Source organism: Podarcis gaigeae (assembly GCF_964106915.1).
Source record: "Podarcis gaigeae genome assembly, chromosome: 17".
NCBI classification, from domain to species: domain Eukaryota; kingdom Metazoa; phylum Chordata; class Lepidosauria; order Squamata; family Lacertidae; genus Podarcis; species Podarcis gaigeae.
Genome location: NC_139694.1, coordinates 458,538 through 481,619, shown reverse-complemented (window position 1 = coordinate 481,619; position 23,082 = coordinate 458,538). Strand labels below are relative to the sequence as shown.

The following is a 23,082-nucleotide window of genomic DNA, read 5'->3' as shown; positions in this document are numbered from 1 at the left end:
TGCAACCTGAAGCGTCTGTAACCCGAGGTACCACTGTATTCTCTTCTTCATGTCTTCCGATCTGGCTGACAAAGGATAAACGCTGCCTAGCTGGAACTGAAATTTAAGAGGGGATGGTTGGAAGGAGGAAGTCATAATCTACGTATATGACTGACCTTTCTTGCAGTAGAGTGACTTTTACCTCAACTGGGGGTACAAACAGAGGCGGAGCTAGCTGCTCCGACACCCATGCTGTGCACTCGGGGGGGGGGGGGGGAGGGTCAGCTACTCATGGGAAGTGCTGCCTGTGGCAAGCAGTGAGTGTCCCAGGGGGGTGCCGCCCACGGTGAGTGTCCCTGTGGGGCAGCGATGTCACCCCCCAGTCAGGAATGACACCCAGGCTGGGCCGCACCCACCACCCACCCCTTCCTCCCCCAGTGGGTACAAACTGGTAGTTTGGGAATTGATGGCTCTGTAAACAGGGTGCAGGAGAACAGAATGTAGATGTGAGCCAAAGGGCGACTCCAGGGCAATTCAAGAACATTGAGGGAAACTGTTAGGATAAAGTTTGAATCGGAGAGTTCAGCTGCTCTCTAGATGCTGCATCCGGAAACAAGATCTGACATGGCCAAAGGCCAGGGATGTTGGCAGTTGTAAGCAGAAGAACTGCTCAACTGGATCAGGCCAAAGGCACATTTAGTCCAACATCCTGTTCTCATGGTGGCCAATCAGATGCTTCTATGAGATAGGAAGCTCACAATCCCCACTTGGGATTCCCAAAATGATATTCAGGAGCCTGCTGGCTCCAACTCTGGAAGCAGAACATAGTCATCATGCCTGGGAGCCACGGATAGCTCCATCCTGCATGGATTTGCCTACTCCTCTTTTAAAGAGTTCTGGTGCTGGAGGAGACTCTGGAGAGTCCCCTGGACTGCAAGAAGATCCAACCTCTCCATTCTGAAGGAAATCGGCCCTGAGTGCTCACTGGAAGGACAGATCCTGAAGCTGAGGCTCCAAGACTTTGGCCACCTCATGAGAAGAGAAGACTCCCTGGAAAAGACCCTGATTTTGGGAAAGATGGAGGGCACAAGGAGAAGGGGACAACAGAGGACGAGATGGTGGGACAGTGTTCTCGAAGCTACCGGCATGAGTTTGACCAACCTGCAGGAGGCAGTAGAAGACAGGAGGGCCTGGCGTGCTCAGGTCCAGGGGGTCACAAATAGGAGGACACGACTAAACGACTAAACAACAACAACAACAACTTTTAAAGCCATCCACTGTGGAAGCCATTATTGCATCTTATGGGAGCAAATTTACTATGCACTGCGTAAATAAGGATTTTCTTTTGTCCAACATCCAGCTTCATTGGACGGGGCCAAGTCCTAATGTTATGAGAAAGAGAGAACCTCTCTCTATCCACTTTCCCACACCATGTGCAGGTGGCGCTGTGGTCTAAACCACCGAGCATCTTGGGCCTGCCGATCAGAAGGTCAGTGGTTCAAATCCCCACGACAGGGTGAGCTCCCGTTGCTCTGTCCCAGCTCCTGCCAACCTAGCAGTTCGAAAGCAGCCCAGTGCAAGTAGATAAATAGGTACCACTGCGGTGGGAAGGTAAACAACATTTCTGTGCGCTCTGGCTTCTGTCACAGTGTCCCGTTGCGCCAGAAGTGGTTCAGTCATGCCAGCCACATGACCCAGAAAGCTGTCTGTGGACAAACGCCGGCTCCCTCGGCCTGAAAGCAAGATGAATACCGCAATCTCATAGTCGCCTTTGACTGGACTGAACTTTCCTGGGGTCCTTTACCTTTTACCTTACCTTGCATCATGTCCCGCTTTACATTTTCTCTAAATTAGAAAGGCCCCCTAATTGCAGTATTTCCTCGTAAGGGAGTTGCTCCAGCCCCTCAATCATTTTGCCTGCCCTTGTTTGAACCTTTTCCAGCTCTATATCCTTTTCCAGGCAAGACAACCAGAACTAGACAGTATTCCAGGTGCGATTGCACCATAGATTTTTATAATGGCATTATGATATTGCCAGTTTTATTTCACCTTGTTTCACAGCTACCACTCAATGACACAACATTTTTGTTGACTATCACAACCCAATACTTCTTTCCTTGCCAATTCAGGCACCCCAAATGCAGTGCTTCTCCCCCTGATGGTTTGCCACAGTACAGAACCTATAATATATAAACCACATAATCCTCTTCCTCTTGTTATGTTTTATTATTGACTCAGTAAATCACATAGTTGTATCCAGTGCTTGCCCCCCCCCCCCTGGGGGTACTCAAGCGTGCAATCCTTTTTCCTTCTTACCGCTTTGAACAATCTGATGTCATAATACATAGTTTACATGCTACTTGCTTTGACATGTTAGGAAAGCATAGCAGCTGCAGCAGAAGCTACAAACAGAATATCAAAGGAGACTATTAGCATCAGTGAATACCTGAGCCAAAATCATGATATCAGACACTCCTCAGTGATGACTGCACTTGTTTTACAAATGGCTGAGTTTTAGCAGCTGTTATCGGAAACAATACGACCTCTACAGGTAACACTCATCACTAGAAATGGGCAAACTCTTCCTGGAATGACTTGGGAATGGAAATGTTCCCAGTCTCTCATAGTCTGCTGACTCCCAGCATGCTGTCAGCTAGTATATTGAGGTGATGTAGAAGAGGGAGGGAATAATAAAATCTTCCTCTCGCAGGGAGTTTCAGGATAACAGCATTACGAAACATCAAGCAAAGTGACATGTAAAAAACACAACATTAATTATGTCTAATCTACGGACAGGAATGTGCTGTGAACAAATGCAGCTCACATTTGCTTCAAAGAATCCCATTCCTAAACACTCAGAGAACACGGGAACTGAGAGAATTTCTGTATCTGCATCCACTTAGTTCCCTGGCAACCGAGCTTCTATCACATTTTTTATTTTAGAATATATGCCTCCACCCTTATGGACTCTTCTTGCTATCTCTTAGCTCAATTGTGCTAATCACAGGCAGCGGTGAGGCCACGCAGAAGTGGGTTGTTTCGTGTCAGAGTCAGCAGCTGAGGGAGACAGAATATCTCCTTACTGTAAAAGAAAAAGACTGAAGTTAAAGGATGCTAACAAATCCAGTGATAGGGTTGGGAGGTTTTTTGGTAAAGGTATATTAAATCAGCCAACATGGTGACTAGAAGATTAGACAACAGCTCTCATAGTACAACTTTTATTGGCCCTTTTGAGAATTGGAGTCCAACATCTGCAGTACATCAAGCTGGTTACCCACTGCACATCTGTCCTGCGCAAGGCCAGAGCCACAGGGCCTCAGGCCTTGGGCCGGTCCACCCATGAGGCAAGGGGAAGTGGCCACCTCAGGATTGTTCAGGCTGTTTTGTCAGCCTGCCAGCCTTCATTTTCATTTCATTTCACTTTTAATTTGTATACCTCTTTTCTATATTACTATAGAAAAGGCGATTTGCAAGCTGAAGAAACAACAAAACAGACAGCAAAGATCACGCACCTTCTAATAATCTGATCCAATACCAAAAAGTCATAATATAATACAAACATAACTTTAAAATATACAACTTGTATCAAATAAAGCAATATTCAATTGGAATATAATAGTAAACAGTAGAATTATATGTCAGCCAATAATGAACTGTTTACACTTAACGATTACAATAAAGGATTACTAAACTATAATCAATAAAAATAATGGAAGGTCACAATGCATAAAATACCACAAAACATCCAAAACCATGTAAAAGGGCGGGACATGCAAGGCAGCTGTAGTGACAGGTCTCGGTTTGGGAGGCAATGGCTTGTTTTATATTACCAGTTTCTCCCACACAAGTGCGCATTGTCTGGGCTTTGAGAGCAACCCCTAATGAAAAGGGAAGAAATCCCTCATGTTAACCTCTTGATTATCTGAGTGGACCCCAAACACCATAAAAGAAAGACAAAAAGGCTTTCCATTCCTCACTCGGTAAAATTCCCTTGTCGGTTGTCCTTAGCAATCATGCATCTTGGTTACCTGGTGTCGACAGGCAGGGGAGCAGTACAGAACTGGCCCCAAACAGGAGTCTCGTCTTTATTCCTCCTCCAGGTCTTGTGACGGTGCTGCAGCATCACGCTTTTCATCTGGCACAGTGGGGCAGAGTGGGTCAGGAGGCCTTTGCCTACGGTCTGCTGCTTGGGTCTGCCAAACACAAGAAGGGGATGTGAGTGAGCAACAGGGACTTTTTGTGCATGCAGGATAAAGGTGTGGGTTTTGTTTGCTCAGCCAAACTTGAAGGTGTTTACAGACAATCCTTTATATGCCCCATTCACATATTTTGGGAATAATAATAATAATTTATTATTTATACACCGCCCATCTGGCTGGGTCTCCCCAGCCACTCTGGGCTGCTCCCAACAGAATATTAAAAACACGACAAAAGATCAAACTTTAAAAACTTCCCTAAACAGGGTTGCCTTCAGGTGTCTTCTAAACATCAGATGGTTGTTTATTTCTTTAACATCTGGTGGGAGGGCGTTCCACAGGGCCACCACCGAGAAGGCCCTCTGCCTGGTTCCCTGTAGCTTGGCTTCTCGCACTGACTGAGGGCATCGCCAGAAGGCCCCTGGAGTTGGACCTCAGTGTCCACACAATATTACCAGCCTTCTGTAAACAGCTCATGTTTCCCCAGCTGTTGTTCCATGTCCCCCCCCCCCATTCCATTTACCTCAGGGGTGCCCAAACGTTTTACAAAGAGGGCCAGATCTGATGCAGTGAACATGTGTGAGGGCTGACCATAGGGGCCGGATTGAACCTGCTGGTGGGCTGGATTAGGCCCCCCAAACGGGCTGTGGACATGCCTGATTTACCCCCACCCTGAGCCCACTAGGAAATAGTAGCATAAACTCTGCCCGTGTGCATGCCCTATATTTCTACTTTCCAGTCCGTTGATGGGTGTGTCGTCTTTTGCACGCGCAGTGAGATTATGGGAGGTGCACCCCTGCACCCCTTCACGTCCTTCCTGGGGGCGCCTTCACCATTACATTTCCCTCTTTGTACGTATTTGTGTGTCCCTTCCTCTTTCTTTGACTGTTTAGAGTTTCCTAAGCTTTACAAAAGGGAAGAGTAAAAAAAAAGGGGGAGGTGGGGGAGTAGCAAGGTTTCCTTCCGGGTGCAAAAAGAGGGTGAAATTGCCCAAGATTATGTTTGGGAAGTCCCATCACCTTCCCTTTCGGTAAAATGAGAGAAGTTGCTCCATAATCTTTTTGCTCTGTCAGGTTTAGCATAGTAAACAAGCCTGGAAGGCTGGCAGCTGAAGAGCTCTTCTCTCTTTGGCCGAAAGAACAAAGGAGTCAGATGACAAGCCTCCTGCAGGAAAGAGGGATGCCGCTTGCTGTTTACAGCTCTAAAGAAGAGAGGCCAATTATCCAAGGGGTGGAATGAAAGAATGGTGGCCCCAATAATCAAGAACGACAGCAAGACTGACCCAGCAAAATGTAAACCAATCTCCCTATTAGTGAAATGTTCTGATAGGGCACTGCAAAACGATTCGACAGTATGCCCACCTCTAGGGGTGGACAACTAGGTGGTTTGTTGGGACGCGGGTGGCGCTGTGCTCTAAACCACTGAGCCTCTTGGGCTTGCCGACTGGAAGGCTGGAGGTTCGAATCCCTGCAACGGAGTGAGCTCCTGTTGCTCTGTTCCAGCTCCTGCCAACCTAGCGATTCGAAAAATAGGTACCACTGTGGCAGGAAGGTAAATGGCGTTTCTATGCACTCTGGTTTCTGTCACGGTGTTCTGTTGCGCCAGAAGCGGTTTAGTCCTGCTGGCCACATGGCTCGGAAAGCTGTTTCTGCACAAACACCGGCTCCCTTGGCCTGAAAACAAGATGAGCGCCACAACCCCATAGTCACCTTTGACTGGACTTAACCGTCCAGGGGCTCCTTTACTTTCACCTTTTTTTACCTGTTGGTGCCCCCTACTGTTCAATTTGTACTTAAGCAATATTGCAACTACCCTAACCCAGTGCTGCTCATAGTCTAAGGTGTCCTGGGGACGGGGCAGTTTCTCTCCTGCTGCATGCCAATGGGAGTGTTTTTCTTTATTTCAAAGAAAATGCAATCTCCTGGCTCACACATTTGCTATTAACATAAACTGAAAACGCGTCTCAGAGAGCTTATGAGTGAAGTGCCCAGCCCTGACAGTCAAGGGCCCTCTCCATCCAAAGGAACGCACATGGTAGACAGTTAAAGCTTTATTGTCAAAGCTGACACAGTCATTTCTACAGCTCCGAATACCCACACACACCAGTCTAGTGTCTAGACAGCTGTTTCCCGGTCCACACCCTTTGGAGTAGTTGCAGCAACAGGGGACCACTCCCCTCCATCAGTCTATGTACCGTCCCCTGATGGGCTGCACACCCACAGCCAGAGACTACACCTGCGTGGAAGCCTTCAAAGGCTTCCATGAGCTAGGTCACCTTGGATTCATCCCACGTTGAAATTTTGGCTCTGAAGGGGGCCCTAGTTCTGCAACAACATGGTTCTGCAAGCAGATGTGGATGCCATGGGCTGTTTCAGGGATGTGCATGGCAGTGTTTTGAGAAAGAACCACCATCTTCAGACTGGGCCACCCCTTTTGCTGAAAAGCTGGAGGCTGACACCCTCTTCTCTGGCTCTATGGTGCTCAGTGTCCCCATGAGGCCCCTTATCCTTGCCAATCAGGCATTCTTCTGGCAGGATGCTACTAGCTTGCAAGTAACACTTTCAAGTGCGATGGTTGCAGTCCCTGGGAAGGAATCGCATGAGTTGCTGCTTGCTTTCACCTGCCAACTAATGAATAATAAAGACGTGTCTTTGGTCAACAACTGTGTGTTCCTTGGCTGAGTTTGGTGGAAATATGGGAGGAGTGGGCTGATAAGGGAAGTGGCTCATAATACAATAATGTGCTTCTAGGTGAATGAACTCAGTGGGTGGATCTTCCCCAGGAAATTGATGAAGGTTCAAAGTAATAATCCTCTGTTGTTTAGGGGAAGGGTAAAGGGTCTACTCTTGGGTGGAAGTTTGTGCTGCTGTTATATTCCACAAATGTCCCTGTTGCAGAGAGTATTGTGAAGATACTTAGGCTGCAATTCTGTACACACTCACCTTGGAGTAAGTCACATTGGACTTAATAGTAATAGTGCCACTGTATTCTGCTCTTGTCAGACCTCACCTGGAGTACTGTGTCCAGTTCTGGGCACCACAGTTCAAGGAGGACATTGACAAACTGGAACGTGTCCAGAGGAGGGCAACCAAAATGGTCAAAGGCCTGGAAACGATGCCTTATGAGGAACGGCTAAGGGAGCTGGGCATGTTTAGCCTGGAGAAGAGGAGGTTAAGGGGTGATATGATAGCCATGTTCAAATATATAAAAGGATGTCACATAGAGGAGGGAGAAAGGTTGTTTTCTGCTGCTCCAGAGAAGCGGACACGGACCAATGGATCCAAACTACAAGAAAGAAGATTCCACCTAAACATTAGGAAGAACTTCCTGACAGTAAGAGCTGTTCGACAGTGGAATTTGCTGCCAAGGAGTGTGGTGGAGTCTCCTTCTTTGGAGGTCTTTAAGCAGAGGCTTGACAACCATATGTCAGGAGTGCTCTGATGGTGTTTCCTGCTTGGCAGGGGGTTGGACTCGGTGGCCCTTGTGGTCTCTTCCAACTCTATGATTCTAGGATTCTAATGGGCCTTACTTTTGAAGAACCATGCATAGGATTGCACAGTCAGCTAAGCAAATCTTGAAAGGAAAAGGCGACAGAGAGAATCGTGAGAAGCACATCAAAATTGTCCGTTGTTACTTACATGGTGATGCTGGTGCTGAATGAGGAGTTGCTGCTGAGAAAGGCGATCTCAATGTTGGTGTCCGAAGTCCTCCTCGTCTGCAGGCGAAATTCTACCAGGCTATGATACACTAGGCAACAGAGATCACATTTTGGGCAAAAAGCACTGAATATCTTTAGACTCCGGCTTGAACAGAAGATGGCTGCTATATCTTCTGCAAAGCCATCCATAATTTACCCCTCTTCAAACCATTTAACTGCTCCTTTGTTAAAGGTTAGAGTCAGGGTTAGGAACTGACATAATCCACAGCTCTGAATTTTTCAGAGCTGGTTCCTCAGCATCAGAGACCTTAACACTACAGACTGAACTTTTCTATCTCTGACCATGAACGCTTTTTACTGGAGCCAATTCACACATTCAATTCCAGCCATCAAGTGAAGAGAAATCAATTCACGCAGCCAGCATTAGTGAAGCAGTAGTCCCCACGAGCCCCTTTCAGATCTTTAAATTGTACATGCTACATGTGCAGGGGGGGGGGGAGCAGGATCATAGCAGCTGTTCCACTCCTGACCTACACATTTATCTAAAGATCTGCATGGATCAGGGGTTGCCAGCATGGAATCAGCATGACTGAGTGTACCTCTTACGGGGCCTGCGAATGGTCCCAGTAAATATACCCTCAAAATCCATAATGCATTAGACTGTTTGCTCCCCCTGCTAAATTCCTGTTTGCATTGGCTCAGGCTCTCCTACAATGAACATGCCCCCTTAAACCTACCCACAGTTCATTGGATTCTAGGACAGGACACCTGTTTTAATTTCCATTCTGAACAGAAAAGAGGTGCAAATAGCATCTATCTGTAAGTATGGCAATGGCTGGCATAGGTTTTTTCCCTTTGGGGACCAATGGGAAGGCGATGCCCCCACGTTTTGTGGCCCCATCTATTTTTCTTTTCTTTTAAGATGTAGAAGCCATTTTCTTTTATGCTACACCCTCTCTCCTGCCATTTTGTGTTAGGCCATGGCTCTGTGGCAGCCATTTTGTCTGACTAACACCAAATACGCTTTCCTCAAAATTCCAAAGGTCCTCACTCTGGCCCCCCAAAGATTGGTAGTAGATCATAGCATTGTGCTCCACCCATGCCCTACAAGTTTATTTGATAGTCTGCACAAAGCCTAGATAGGTGCTCTGTGTGTCTAGAAGTCTCCCATGTGACTGTGAAAAAACACAGTTCCCAATCACATGGAGAGAGATGCGCATCTGCAGGCTCCATCAGTGGCGTAGCGTGGGTTGTCAGCACCCGGGGCAAGGCAAGTAATTTGCACCCCCTAACCCGTGGATTTGCGCCCCCTAACCCGTGGATTTGCGCCCCCTAACCCATGGATTTGCGCCCCCTAACCCTAACCCCCAGATGTTGCGCCCGGTGCGGCTGGCCCCCTCTGCACCCCCCACTCTATGCCACTGGGCTCCATGCAGGCCTTCAAACAAATGTGCACAAGTCAGATGCGTGAGAACAGTGCATGAGAGCCCATTCCCTACCCTACATCTGTAAGGGGCTCTCTGTGGGATTTTTATATTCTCTACTGTTGCCGTGAAATATCAAGAAAATCTCAGCGCTCTGGATGCACTCACCACAGTAGGGTGCTGATGCAGCTGTGGTCAGGTAAACCTTTACCTCTGTCGATAGCTTCCCCACGTGGACTCCTCCATTGTCTAGCAGTCCTAAAACAAGAATAAATGAAGTTTCTAGTCCTTATGTCAGCGAAGTATCTCTCTTGTTTTGCTTATTGTGCATGGGTATACAAACTGTCAAACGCATCTCTTAGAAGAACTTGGTCTGAGGAAAAAAAAGAGCCTTTGGAGACATGTACGCTGTTCTCTATGTATGCGTCACGATGGGTGGCGTATGAAAAAATAAATATCATCACCATCACCACTGAAGATATTTCTGTAACTCTGTGTTAAGCATAAGGAAGATCAGAATCTAGATCACAAAACAAGACCACCTCTAGGCTCGTTCCTCATACATCCCTTCTTTGGTGATTTTATTTTCTACTGTCTGAGCAAAGAGAGGGAATGAGAACAAAGCAGTTTTGTTACTAAGAGACTGCTATGGCCACATTTGCAGCTCAGGGCAGCACACATGAATTTCCTCTCATTTTATCCTCACAACTACCCTCTGAAGTAAGGAGACGGACTAAACGGGGACCACTGAGCTTTGTGGATACGATGGGAATTGTGGCCAGGTCTCCGCAGCATAGCACAAGACTGGCTCACGGAGGAAGTATATGTAATTTGGATATTAAAAATACCAATTGGGAGCAGGGGAGGTGTTTTGCTACTCCTCTTCTTTGGTGTTAGCTGTCACCGCAAGTAAGAGACTGTTTGCTTGAATTGACACCCAGCCCCTTGCCAAGGGTTGCCTCCTGGTCTAAACCAGGAAAGGTCTGTGATTAGTAAAGCAAAAACCAGCACAGAGCCTAAGGCCTGGCTGCTTCTGTGAAGATGAGGAAGTGGTAAACTCTTTCCTCCGAACTACTTTTCCGCAATGTGAAGCAACCAATCTCTCTCACACAGAGAGACCTGCTGGTAGCTCTGCAAAGAAAAACAAAAACACCCCAAGAACAGTATATCTGAAGGAGCATCTCCACCCCCATCGTTCAGCCCAGACACTAAGGTCCAGCTCCGAGGGCCTTCTGGCAGTTCACCTCCCTGCGAGAAGCCAAGTTACAGGGAACCAGGCAGAGGGCCTTCTCGGTGGTGGCACCCTCCCTGTGGAATGCCCTCCCACCAGATGTCAAGGAAATAAACAACTACCTGACTTTAGAAGACATCTGAAGGCAGCCCTCTTTAGGGAAGCTTTTAATGTGTGATGTATTACAGTATTTTAATTTTTTTGGAAGCCGCCCAGAGTGGCTGGGGAAGCCCAGCCAGATGGGTGGGGTATAAATAGTAAATAATAATAATAATAATAATAATAATAATAATAATAATAATAATAATAATAACAGCACCTGTACCTGCGTTTCCCCCTCTCCTTACAGACCTAAGAACTGCTGGGGTGGGAGGTCTGGTTCTCTCCAAGCCTTCAGCCAGAGAAGGGATCAGGTATTTTCCATTCCAACACCTGCCCAGCCTTAGTCGGAAGGGATGTAGTAGGAAATGGTAGGAAATAACCCATCCCTGTGAAAGCCAAGTGGTAGTAAAAACCAGAGAAACTCTGGCTTGAGCTCAGTATAGAGTACAATGCAAGACAAGTGGCTTTTTACTTGAGGGTGTATCAGGAAGACAAAGACAGCTGTAGCTCAGAGGTCAAACGGAATCCGTTCCAGAAGTCCGTTCGACTTCCAAAACATTCAGAAACCAAAGTGTGGCTTCTGATAGGCTCCTATTGGAAGCCGCAGAAGCCCCGTCAGACGTTTGGCTTCCAAAAGAACGTTAAAAAACCGGAACATTCACTTTTGGTTTCCGATCATTCGTTTGGGAGCCGAGGTACGACTGTACTTCATTATCAGTCTCTTTCATACATGAATGCCTACGGTACAGATAAAGGCACACAAACTGGATCTCCAGATCACTAAATGTGGATCCCAAACTGGACTGCAGTTCTAGATCTGATTATCGGTCACCTCAAATTATGCCATGTGCGCAGGCAGGCAGTTCATGGGTACCAAACACACTCAATTTGTTTAACCTGTGTCGCAGCCCAGGAGGGGGAGATCACCTGACTGGGTTACCTGTCTCATGTTTCCGCAGCTTGAGCGGATGGCCACCAAGGTGGGTCAAGGGCTGACTTTTCTCACTCTGCATGGCGTCAAATAAGCCCGCATCATAACCCATGCTTTGAGACTGGCTTGTTTAGCAACTAACCATTTAAACCAGAATTTCTGATTTGCACGCATTGCGGAGAATATTTAACACTGAACGGATTCTCAGCAGACCTCTTTCTCCTGGCCACACAAGATGCAGGAGGGTGTGAGCCTGTTGCTGCTTTGCCGAGGCTGATTCATACAGTGCCAAGCCAGTTTGAAGGCAAAGCAACTCACGAAACCATTGGCAGGGGGGCTTGCATCGATTCGGGCTATTTAATCTTACATCCTGCCCTTCAGAGTTTATGTCTGCAATTCCGTCTATTTCCTACCTGTGTAGAAATTACAACATGATTGTTAAGGACAGTAAGACTTCAGCTCCACTCCTGACAGTCAAGACTGGATCCCTGACACCTCTCCTACACTCAAAATTTCCATCCAAATTCTGGATTTCTGGATCCCCTGCATGCCTGATGCTGCTTCTAATTCATCCAAGAGTCAAGCTGAGGAACATACCTATTGTTGGACAGGAGAGGGGGAAAGGGTTCAAACAGTCCAAGCAGTGGCCAGTTAAGAAATCCTTGTAACTCGTGCAAGGGAAAGCCATCATGGGGCAGGGGTCAGTCAAGGCACTGATGTAGAAATGCACCGATCTCATATGGTCGCAGATCAGGTAGTTATAGCCTGGAGAAGAGAAAAACAGCACATAAAATGAGGCAAGCACTCCTGATTATCAACTCAGTGGGTGGAATAGCATTTCTCACCTTTGGCAAAGACTGTGCATCCAGAAGCACTGGGTTGCCATACGTCTGGGAAAACCCAGACATGTCCTCTTTTCGGGGGCCAACACGCCCATCAGGGTGGATTTTTACATTTTAAAGGAAATGTCTGGGATTTTTTCAGATTTTGGGGGGCTTGGAATCTACCCAGAGTGGAATTGTTATTGTTGTTACAACAGAAAGTGTCAAAAGTATTTATAGGAATCTGATCTCAATGTAAACATCAGCATAAATACATGGAGCACCAGATGGGGTAAAATATATTTTAAGGCTATATCAGCCCATATTATTTTACCACTTAGTTACTTTTCTCTAAATAAGTATCAGAGAAAATTCAATAAAACTAGTGCACATATAACACACCAGTTAAGCTATGAAACTCAATCCCGCGTGTCGTGGAGAGTCTCTACAACAATTAACTTTAACTACCTCTGGCTTTTTAGAGATTTAAGATGTACGGGTATTTCTCTTTCTGCTTAGTTTCAATGTATCGAGGTGGGGTTTATTATCTATTTGTTTGCCCTGGGCAACAAGATAAAGTGACTGACAAATTTAATATAAACGAAATAATAAAGTGAGGAACTTGCTACCATGGGTTGTATTCATGGCTAAGTGAATATGGACATCAGTGCAAAGATTTCTGCCCTTGTGGATCTGCTGCCTGAGGCAGCCACCTCACCTTGCCTTGTGGGTGGGCTGGCCCAGCTGGCAAACCTGCGACTACTTTGACAGCACTCACTGGAATGAGAGAGAGGGGCAAAAGCAGGACTTGAATAGAGGGACCTCCTGATATAGTCTACCTCCATTTCATTGAAAACTTGCAATGATAAATGGTTAGGAGTGATCAATAGCAATGAAAAACAGCTTCTATTAGTAAGCTTACCAGATGATATAAAACGGGGACACCCAGGCTGATCTCTGCCACCATTGACATAGTAATCAATGTGGCCAACAGGTATCCGGATACCAAAATCTGAAAGAAGACCTGAGTTAGGATCGCACTTCTATCTCGCATTCAAAATATTCCATCTGCATATTCAGGGCAAAGTCCCAGTTAGAAGGGTTGACCACAAATGGAAAATCCATTAACCTAATTCACAAAACCTTTGTGTGTGTGTACACGCGTGCGTGCGCGCACACACACACACACACATGGGAGAGGAAGGGATCTTATTATAAGAAAACCTGGCATGCTCTGGTCCAGGGGGTCACGAAGAGTCGGACATGACTAAACGATTAAACAACAACAAAACAATGTGGTGCAAATCTATAAAATAGACTTTTTATTACAATTTGTAGACTTCAGTAATGTTAATATAAATGCTAAATATAGCAAAGGGAAAGTATTAGCACCCAGAAATTAATAACATACACTAACAAAGCACACACTAACAGTCACCCAGCAGTTGTTTATAACTATTCTTAACTGATCATTTTATTGTTTTAACCATTTTGCAAAGTGCTCTGAGGTTTTATTGCACCCACATTGTATGTTTATCTTGTGAAATAATAATAATAATAATAATAATAATAATAATAATAATAAAGCTTAAATACAGTAGTGCAATTCACTGTTGTGTGCCAGCCAGAATGGGAGAAAGACTACTCGTATAGGAAAAAAGGCACTGTTATATGTACCGCAATCTCTGAGTGGTGAGAGACTTCAGGGGTGTGAGAGCATATTGTGGGTTTGATTTCTCTGGGATGCAGGTCACTGGTTTCTTTATGATATATGGCTTCACTTGCACACACATATAAGCTGGAGGGTTTCACAGCATTAACACTCCAGCCAATCTTATTTCCCAGTTAGCTTTCTTTGTACTCAGCACAGAGAACAAATCTAGTCTCTCTGTGGCTCCCCAGCTCCAGGTGAGACTAGATAAAGGCCAGCCTTGGTCTCCTACCTATAAGAGGACATGTTCTCCAGACAGGCAAGCAGGTGGAGGACAGACCTGCCCTCTCCTTCTCAAAGCATCACTAGCTTCTATGGCAAGACCCTTGTACTTGACCAACATTTTAGACATGTAAAAAGGACTTAGCTGGGGCCATTAACTGCTTCGACCACTTCAGCAGTTCCTTCTACTACAGACTACCATCTTACAGATATAAAATCATAGGCTTTGGAGGGACCTAGCGAGATCTCCATCTCTCCCCTTTGCTTATTTTATATTATAAGCTCCTTGAGAACAGGGGTTTGCCTACATTTTGCCTGTGGAACTCTGTAAGGCACAATATATACAGTCGTACCTTGGAAGTGAAATGGAATCTGTTCTGGAAGGCCGATTGACTTCCCAAACGTTCAGAAACCAAGGTGCAGCTTCTGATTGGAGCTTCCTGCAGCCAATCGGAAGCCGCATCAGACGTTCAAGTTCCAAAGAATGTTTGCAAACCGGAACACTCACTTCCAGGTTTGCGGCGTTCGGGAGTCAAAACGTTAAACTCGCAATGCATTCGGGAGCCAAGGTACGACTGTACTGATGGCGGTCAAAAAAAGGTAGCAGACAAATTATCTTCTATCTTCTCCTGGCCAGGAATATAGAGTGGTAGGGACAACATTCACATAGTGGCCAGCTTGATTAGAGAGCTTGGACCTCCTGCACGTTCACCACTGCAGGAAGCAGGGTGTTTTGGTTGGTATCTTCATAAAACTCGGCTCCAGCTCTCCACATTGCAGAAGGAGGGGCAAAGAAAGGGCTTGGGAAGCATCATGGGATTGGCCATTGCAACCAACATACTGTCTGCATCCGTGTGAATGGCTTCCACAAAGACAGCATCTGCAGGATCTAGGCGCTCTTCGCGGCTGGCCTTGGTATACTTGGGCCCTGCAGGATCCAGACCTGGAATATGGATGAAAAACAGAGTACTACTATGGTCTGGGAAGTCTGTGGCTAGGGCTGGATTCTAGACTCAATAAAGAGGCGATTCAGTTCAACGCGTGGTAAACTCATACAGGGAAATCCAGTAGGGAAAGATGGGACTCCACAGCACCATCTAGTGTCACAGTGTTATATTGCACATACAACGCATATAAAACACTTTTTCTTTACCAATCTAGTCCTTGATCTCTCAACTACAGTGGCACCTCGGGTTAAGAACTTAATTCGTTCTGGAGGTCCGTTCTTAACCTGAAACTGTTCTTAACCTGAAGCACTACTTTAGCTAATGGGGCCTCCTGCTGCCGCCAGAGCACGATTTCTGTTCTCATCCTGAAGCAAAGTTCTTAACCCGAGGTACTATTTCTGGGTTAGCGGAGTCTGTAACCTGAAGCGTATGTAACTTGAAGCATGTGTAACCTGAAGCGTATGTAACCCGAGGTACCACTGTATTGTTCTTTTGCTTGAGCTGCAGTCTTGGTAGATGAGACAATCTGGCTCGGGGAACAGCTTAGCCTCAAACCAAATTGCAGCAAAAGCATTCCTTACACCAAAATGCTCAGGAATATCAAGGGACTATTTTTTTAAGTAAAAAATCGTATTCATAGCACCACTGAAGGCAAATAAGACAGTGATAGCCACTGCCGGATTGACAAAATTTTGCTGAAGTTGACAATACAGTGGTACCTCAGGTTACATACGCTTCAGGTTACAGATTCCGCCAACCCAGAAATAGTGCTTCAGGTTAAGAACTTTGCTTCAGGATAAGAACAGAAATCATGCTCCGGCGGCGCAGTGGCAGTGGGAGGCCCCCTTAGCTAAAGTGGTTCTTCAGGTTAAGAACAGTTTCAGGTTAAGAGCGGATCTCCGGAACGAATTAAGTACTTAACCCGAGGGACCACTGCAATCTGCACAACCGCCCGCTCTCCCAGCCATGATCTCTGCACTTCCTCCTGACCTCCCTTCCAGATCTGCCTGCCCACTCTCTACCCTGCTTTCAGCCAGTCTAGCTCCACCTTATGGGGGTGGGGGTACAGATTGTGATGACTCCGTGGTGCAGGGACGGGGGGAGAGATTCTGCAAGCTCTCAGAGGTCTTTGCTACAAAGTCCCCCACCTTTGAAAACTTTCTGGCTGAAATATACTCAGAGTCGAGAGTGGGTTTCATGCTCTTTATTCAGCTGATAGTGGTGAGGAGGAATGAAAGTTTCCCCAAAGTATCTGCTTTATATACATTATTCACACAATGGGCCCCACGTGATTGGCTAATTCCGGAATTCTCCTGTAGGCCAATCAGGTTGTGGATTCACTTCCATCTGGAGCTGGATTGGGTGGCTCCTGCAGACCAATCATACTGCTGCATTGTTCTAGGACCAATCAGACTGCTGCATTCTGAATCCTATTGTTCTAGGACCAATCAAACTGCTGCATTCTGGGTCCTATTCTTCTAGGACCAATCGGACTGCTGCATTCTGGATCCTATTGTTCTAGGACCAATCAGACTGTTGCATTTTGGATCCTATTGTTCTAGGACCAACTAGACTGCTGCATTCTGCATCCTATTCTTCTAGGACCAATCAGACTGCTGCATTCTGAATCCTATTGTTCTAGGACCAATCAGACTGCTGCATTTTGGATCCTATTCAACTCAGTACATAACACTGGCCCTGTTTGCTCCCGCCCCTCGTTGCTGAAGTAGCCTGGACGCCCTCAGTAGCTTCCCACCCCATGCAAGAGGCCTCGCTCTAGGCTCAGGGGGGATCACTAGATGAGAGCAGAGAGCAACCCTGGAGCTCTGAGGTTTCAGTGGTTGGGTCAGAAGAGCCCAAAGATGCCCCCATGTTGGCCAAACCTGAATAATAGGCTGCGAGAGGAACAGGAGCAATGGCGCCCCCTCAGCCCAACCCTCATTTTGCTTGCCTCCCGCTGGGCCACCTTCCTGGAGCCACCACATAATTTTGCTGCCCTCCTAAAATGCCCCTGAGGAGTGTGCCCCCTTTTACGTCCCCCTCCAGACGTGGCACTGGTGAGAGAAATTATAAATACAGTGACTAGAGAGCCCTGGGTGAAATATGCCCAGAGTCAGATTTCCGCTAGCACTCTGAGTTCAGCAACTCAAAGGAGGAAAAGGTTTTGATGTTGTGCAAAGTGTGTAATTGCAGTTCCTTCCTCTGCAGGAAGCTCTACTGCAAGAAAGACAAAAGCAGACAAGAAAATGTCTCAGGAGAGGTACCCTGATGCTCCTTCCAAATATGTAAAGGTTTGGGGTGGGTGTAAACCTCTCTCTTTGCCTCATCTCGCCCCTCAGAACACCCCTTGGGGGGGACTTAAACGGGCATGCATATTGCGGCTTTAAGGTCTATGGACTGAGCCCCAGCTCAGCCAAAGGGCCCTTGCAGCAGTTTAGCCCAAGATCCAGACTCTCTTATGGATCTTGGATTTTTTGGCTTGTGCTATAACCCTCAACATTTTGTAGTGGCTATTAAACACCTGTGGGCATCCTACATTTTTCTCACCATCAACTTTTTTTCTTAATACATTGTGCCAAATAGTTTTAGCTATTCCAATTAATTCTCTTAATATTGAACTAAAGAGGCATCAATATCCCTTCCAGCCCTTGATTTAGTGAGTGTGTGTGTGTGTAATTTTTATTAATTTTTCTGTTTTACAATTTAAAATACTTGTTTTACATCAATGACTTCCCTTCTTCTCTTTCCATGGTTCATTTTACATATCATAGATCTTTGCATATTTTACAAAAACTATACCATTCAGTATTCCATTATTACATCCATCAAAACTGTTGAATTTATCTTAATTCTGCCAGCGTTTTCAGCTGTATACAATTATTTCCCATATATTCAATATATTTCCCATATATTCCGATATAGTCAATAAACATTTTCCAATCTTCTTTCAACATGCTCTTCTTCTTCTCTTATTCTATATGTTAAGTCTGTGAGTTATGCATAATCTGTCAACTTAAGTTGCCATTCTTCTTTAGTTAGGACCTCACTCATTTCTGTTTTTGGGCTAACCAAACATGGGCTACAGTGGGAACATACATAAATAATCTCAAAAAAGGTTTAAGAGGTTATCCAGCCCTTGATTTTTGATTGTGGATATGTCAGACTAGTCAAACCAGTAGGATTGCTAGAAATCACCTTGACAGGTGTGATGGCAAAGCGGCCAAGAATCCTTCATTTCAGATTTTTCCCCCCCATGGGCTAATATAGATGTTTTGCCTTTTTATTCTCCTTACCAGTAATCCTTCCCAGTCGGCCGTCAAAGAAATGGCCTACCAAACCCCCGGCATGGGCTCCAAGGCTCACCCCAATAAGGTGGATGGATTTCTCAGGCACTCCCAAGTCCTGAAAAGTTAGGGTGAACAGGATTAATTTACGCAATTTCGTCATTTTTCTTCCCTAAAGCCCTCCAGAGGTTCCGGTAGATCTCATCACTGCTGCCTTTCCCTTTGTCTTGCAAGTCTTTTGGTTGGATGGTCACTCGCAACAGCTCCCCACATGTACAGCACATAGGAAAGCATCAGAACAGGGGCTGGTTAGAAAGCAAATCTATCAGTGGCATAGCATGTGTTGCTAGCACCCCGGGCAAGACAAAGATTGCTCCCCCTAACCTCCTGGCAGGCGTTGTGCAGGAGGCAATAAGGGAACTTGGCTGTGGCCCTGCGGTGGCCGCTCCTCATGGAGGCCGCTTGCCAGCTGCTGCGTTCACCCGCTCTGCGAGCTCCTGCTGGGAGCACAGCTGGTGTTCTTGGGCAGGCTTGGTGGCATCCCAGCTGCCCCAGAGCCGCAGCTGCAGCAGGCATAGGAGGAGGGTGGTGGTGGAGAGCTGGCCAAGGCACCAAGCACAGCCTTTCCTGGCCATCCCTCCTTGCCGCACAGCACAAGGACAGGAGCCAGCCGATCCCAGCTGAGTGGGCAGCTCTCCTTTCCATGCTCCCGCCATGGGGTACATGCTTTTCTGGCCAGAAGCAGTTCTGCCCGGGGCAGGTGTCCCTTCACTGGCCACGAGGAGAAGGAGGCACCGTTGCAGCCCTCAAGATCCAGCCTGCATGTGACTTGCCTCCCCGCAGCTCTGGAAGGCAGCACCCACACGAGGGAGGGAGCCTGTCGTGGGGGCGCTGGGCTGTGCCCTGTCAGAACTCTGTCCCCAGGGCCACGGCCCCCCTTGCCCCACCATGCTATGCCACTGGAGGCTATAGAATGAAAGGTTGAAGAGGAAGAAAGGAAGAGGAAGGAAGAGAGGAAATGGACACACTGAGAGAGAGGGAAAGGAGAAGTCCCCTAGGGCTTCTGTTGAGCTTTCTAGCCCCTCTGCTTCACACTCATCCACACACACACACAGTCCACACACACTCCTCGCCTTTCCTTCCTATCAAGTCTCCAGCTGAACCCAGAAGTCTCTCATCCCTCCTCTGTGGGAAAAGGATCAGTTTTGGGCTTTAAAGAATGTTAGAAAGGGAGAATAAAAGGGTAATATTTTTTAAAGTCATAACAGTTAACCAGGAACAGAGAGGAAGGGGATAAGTGGGGAAGCTGTTAGAGCAAGAAATGAATATGAAAGGAGTGTGGAGCAGAGATGGAAACTGGCAGGTTGCAGGGGGGAATAGGACACAAATTTAGTATTAGAGGAGAAGAAATGACAGGAGATGAGTAAAAAGTTTGTGGGGGTTTTTTGAGAAGCATGGAGGGGGAGGGAAAATATAAAATTAAATCTTTTCAGAACTTAGAGCCTCTGGACCTGCAGATTCTTTCTACAATGGGGAGTCTGAGACAATGTCTTTACCCAGCTTGGGGAATGCCAAAGTGTGGAACACCCTGAGGTGGCAAAGAGTTTAGCAACTTTCAGGGAGGGATTAGATCTATAGAGAAAATTATGTCTATAATTCCCAGTTGATTATGCTCCTCTCCACCACCATTTTGTAGCTGGTTGGCCCATTTTTGTGAAACACCCAAACTCAGAAATCCATTTCCACTTACCAGCAACTTGCGAATAAAACTGGCTATTTCTAGTGCCAACTTCATCACATTTTCCACTGCGGCATAATAGGCTGCTGTGCTGCCATGGACCCAGTCGACAGCAATCACGTTGGCTTGGGCTGCCTGCAGCAAGGCCTTGATCAGCCCATCTATCCAGGAGGGCTTTGTTCCCAGGACCCTGAGAAGACACAAGCAAGGGAAGAAGGCAGGAGCGCATGCAATGCACTGGGGGAGGGCTGGAGCACTGCGTGAATTCCAACAGATAACTGTGTTTCGCTTTGCATATTGTTTGAGGAAGTACAAATTAGGGAGTTTCACATGCTATTAAAATGTGAACCGAACCAAACTCTTCCCGCATCCCTCATTGCTGCACATGTTTCTTGAACATGCAGCCAGCAGAATTCAATGGGTGAGCACATTGGCCAGAAGCAGCCGCAGCAGCCCCTTAGGCATGCTTGGAAACCCCGACTGCTAGGTTTTCGATGGCTGGTCCTGTGTCTTTCCTTAGTAATGATTCTTCCCCACCACAATCTATTTTTCTTACATTCTTATATTTCATCTTCACCTTGGGCCATCGAGAGTCCCCACACAAATGGAAAAGCTGTAAACAAGGAAAATGGCTGCCACTTAATTGAACTTTAGCTTGACCATCCATTTTTCTACGTTTGTACCTGAAACCATGGATTATTACTTTGGTTCCCAAGGTGGCGTTGAAACTGGAGTTCTGCAGGTCCTCCCGTGTGGAGAGCAGCTGTCCACAGCTGGGGTTGGAAGAGGAGAACAGGAGAAACTGAACTTTGAGACTGCTGCCGCGCAATAAGCTTGCGGACTGGAAATCGGTGCACGCTTGGCTTCTTGTAATATTTTCAGACCCTGAAATGAGATGTAAGCAAAGTACGCACAGCCAGCTGTTATGTAACAAAAGCACCAAATAAAACTTGCATGGTATTATTAAACGGTGCTTCAAACACCAAGGATCCTTTTCCACAGTTTGCACGGCTTCTCTGAAGCTTCCCACATCCCATCTCTTTAACTATGCACAAGAAAAGTTGTTGAAAGTCTTAGAGACAACTTTGGAGAAATCGTTTTTGTCTGGACTCTTCTGGGAACAGTGAAGATTTCAGCCCGGATTCTGATCTTATTTGGCCAACACTGGGGTGGCGGGAGGCCTCTTATAGAAAATTTATGCTGTGAAACCTTCAGACTGCCCCTCTAATGCTACTCTCTCCTCAAGGATACAACAATATGTCAGGGAATCAAACAGGCCACCCCACCCCAAAATCACAACCTCGACATTCCATGGCTCAGCTTCCCTCCGCACAGGTACAAAAAGCTACTGCATGCAAGACCCTGTTGTTGGGGTGTTTTGAATAAATCTCATTTTTAATCAATCTTATTTTTTTGCTTTCAAACTGAGAGGTGCAAGGGCCACCCAGGTTTGGTTTTAGATGATGATGATGATCTACGGTTAGTATAAGATAACAGAATCTGACAAAAGAAATAATATTAATCTTCATTTTCTCTGTATTTTTACCTTTCCCCCACCCATTTCTTCTCAAGTAAATAATCCATCTCCTTTTCAAACTCTGTTTGCCCAACTGCACAAAGCTTAGTTCCCAGCGCACGTATTTTCCCATTGCACAAAATGTTTCTGGCCCTGCAGAAGAACAGATCCTGAGGGGGCCAGGTTGCCTCCCTTTGCTTTTCTGCAGCCCGTCTCCTTTAAGCTGCACTACTTGGGCCTGCAAAAAAAGAGGAGCACTGAGCATATGGTTGAGAGCTCAGCTTGAGAGATCACCAGCTGTGCACCTTTATCTCAACCCACCTGCACGTTCTGCATGCCTTCGTTTGCATTACTGTTCGTTGAGCTCACTGTCAAAATGCACCATGGTCAAGGGCATCCTGGCTCTCTCCACTTCTGCCATTCAAACTCCTGCCAGTGTCTTCCTTACCTGCACCAACAAAGATGAAAAGCAGTCGTACCATGATCGCTAAGACAGGACATCTCCTTGGGTCAGTAACCATCTTCCCTGTTGGCTCCTTCCTGGTTGTAGTAGATGAACGGGTGTGTGAACTCAAGCCCGGTGGATCAGTCTGGGGTCTTGGTTAATGGTCAACAGGCACTGAGGTTTGGGACACTGGCAGCTCCTTTCCCCTTTGCAACAATCGGTTGAATCCAGGCGTCAGCTCAGTAGGAGGAGTTCCAAGTCCTGTTTTCTATGCATTTCAATGACCCCTCTGTTCAGACCGCTGGACAAACACTGGTGAATCAAAGCCACACAGCCATCTGGCAAAGAGTCAAAGCACTGTTTACTAACTCTGTTTCAAAAGACAGGGATGGAATGAAGCTGTTGATTGGCGGCCTCAGATCAATGACAATAGGCTGTGCAGAAGACGCTGCAAACAAGCCAGGAGAAAGTCTATCTCCAAGGGCACTTTGTACCCAATGAATTAATTTCTCAAGCTGCTGCTCTGTCTTACATGTGAAAGCAACAAATGCCCAATTTAGGCAAAGGATTGATTGCCCTGAAGGTTCAACACCAGAATTTGCCCTGCTAGGATTGTGTCAGGCAATTAGGATTGCCTGTAATGTGTGAAGGACTGCACCTGAGGAAATATTAATTTTTTGAACCTTTGATAGCTATCTTGTCTGCCTGTGTTATTTATTGGTGGGTGGGGATAAAGAAAACTAGGTATCATAGGAGCCAGCTCTGAGGGGCCGTGGGGGCTTTGGCCCCCTCAATGAAATGGGGCCGTGTCCCCACAAAGATGATGCGCATTCCCATTCAAATGGTGTGTGTGTACTGCGCCATGTGATCAGTTATG

The 23,082-nt window shown here is 46.5% G+C and overlaps 1 protein-coding gene across 3 annotated transcripts; it reads right to left on the bottom strand.

Annotated features, from left to right (window-relative positions):
• Positions 1 to 2,268: 2,268 nt before the first annotated feature.
• On the bottom strand, positions 2,269 to 22,927 carry PLA1A (phospholipase A1 member A). 3 transcript variants are annotated; one of them, XM_083719367.1, is made up of 11 exons: positions 22,209 to 22,925; positions 20,928 to 21,129; positions 20,257 to 20,434; positions 18,516 to 18,624; positions 15,117 to 15,218; positions 13,265 to 13,354; positions 12,119 to 12,286; positions 9,426 to 9,515; positions 7,814 to 7,922; positions 4,008 to 4,172; positions 2,269 to 3,061 (listed from the first exon to the last, which is right to left on the bottom strand). In XM_083719367.1, exons 1-11 carry the CDS (start codon positions 22,279 to 22,281, stop codon positions 2,977 to 2,979), a joined length of 1,371 nt encoding a protein of 456 aa, XP_083575493.1. In that variant the 5' UTR covers positions 22,282 to 22,925; the 3' UTR covers positions 2,269 to 2,976. The 3 variants fall into 3 exon arrangements, with proteins under 3 accessions (XP_083575493.1, XP_083575494.1, XP_083575495.1); XM_083719368.1 differs by having other exon boundaries at positions 22,240 to 22,925; XM_083719369.1 differs by lacking the exons at positions 2,269 to 3,061; positions 4,008 to 4,172 and adding an exon at positions 5,020 to 5,339 and having other exon boundaries at positions 22,209 to 22,927.
• Between the last annotated feature and the right edge of the window lie 155 nt (positions 22,928 to 23,082).

Coding starts and splice junctions, on each gene's coding strand:
- PLA1A (XM_083719367.1), bottom strand. CDS start 22,281: ATGGTTACTGACCCAAGGAGATGTCCTGTCTTAGCGATCATGGTACGA. Junction 7,923..9,425: donor TGCATCAGCACCCTACTGTG/GTGAGTGCATCC, acceptor TCTGTTGCCTAG/TGTATCATAGCCTGGTAGAA. Junction 3,062..4,007: donor CCCCTGCCTGTCGACACCAG/GTAACCAAGATG, acceptor TTTCTTTTACAG/TAAGGAGATATTCTGTCTCC.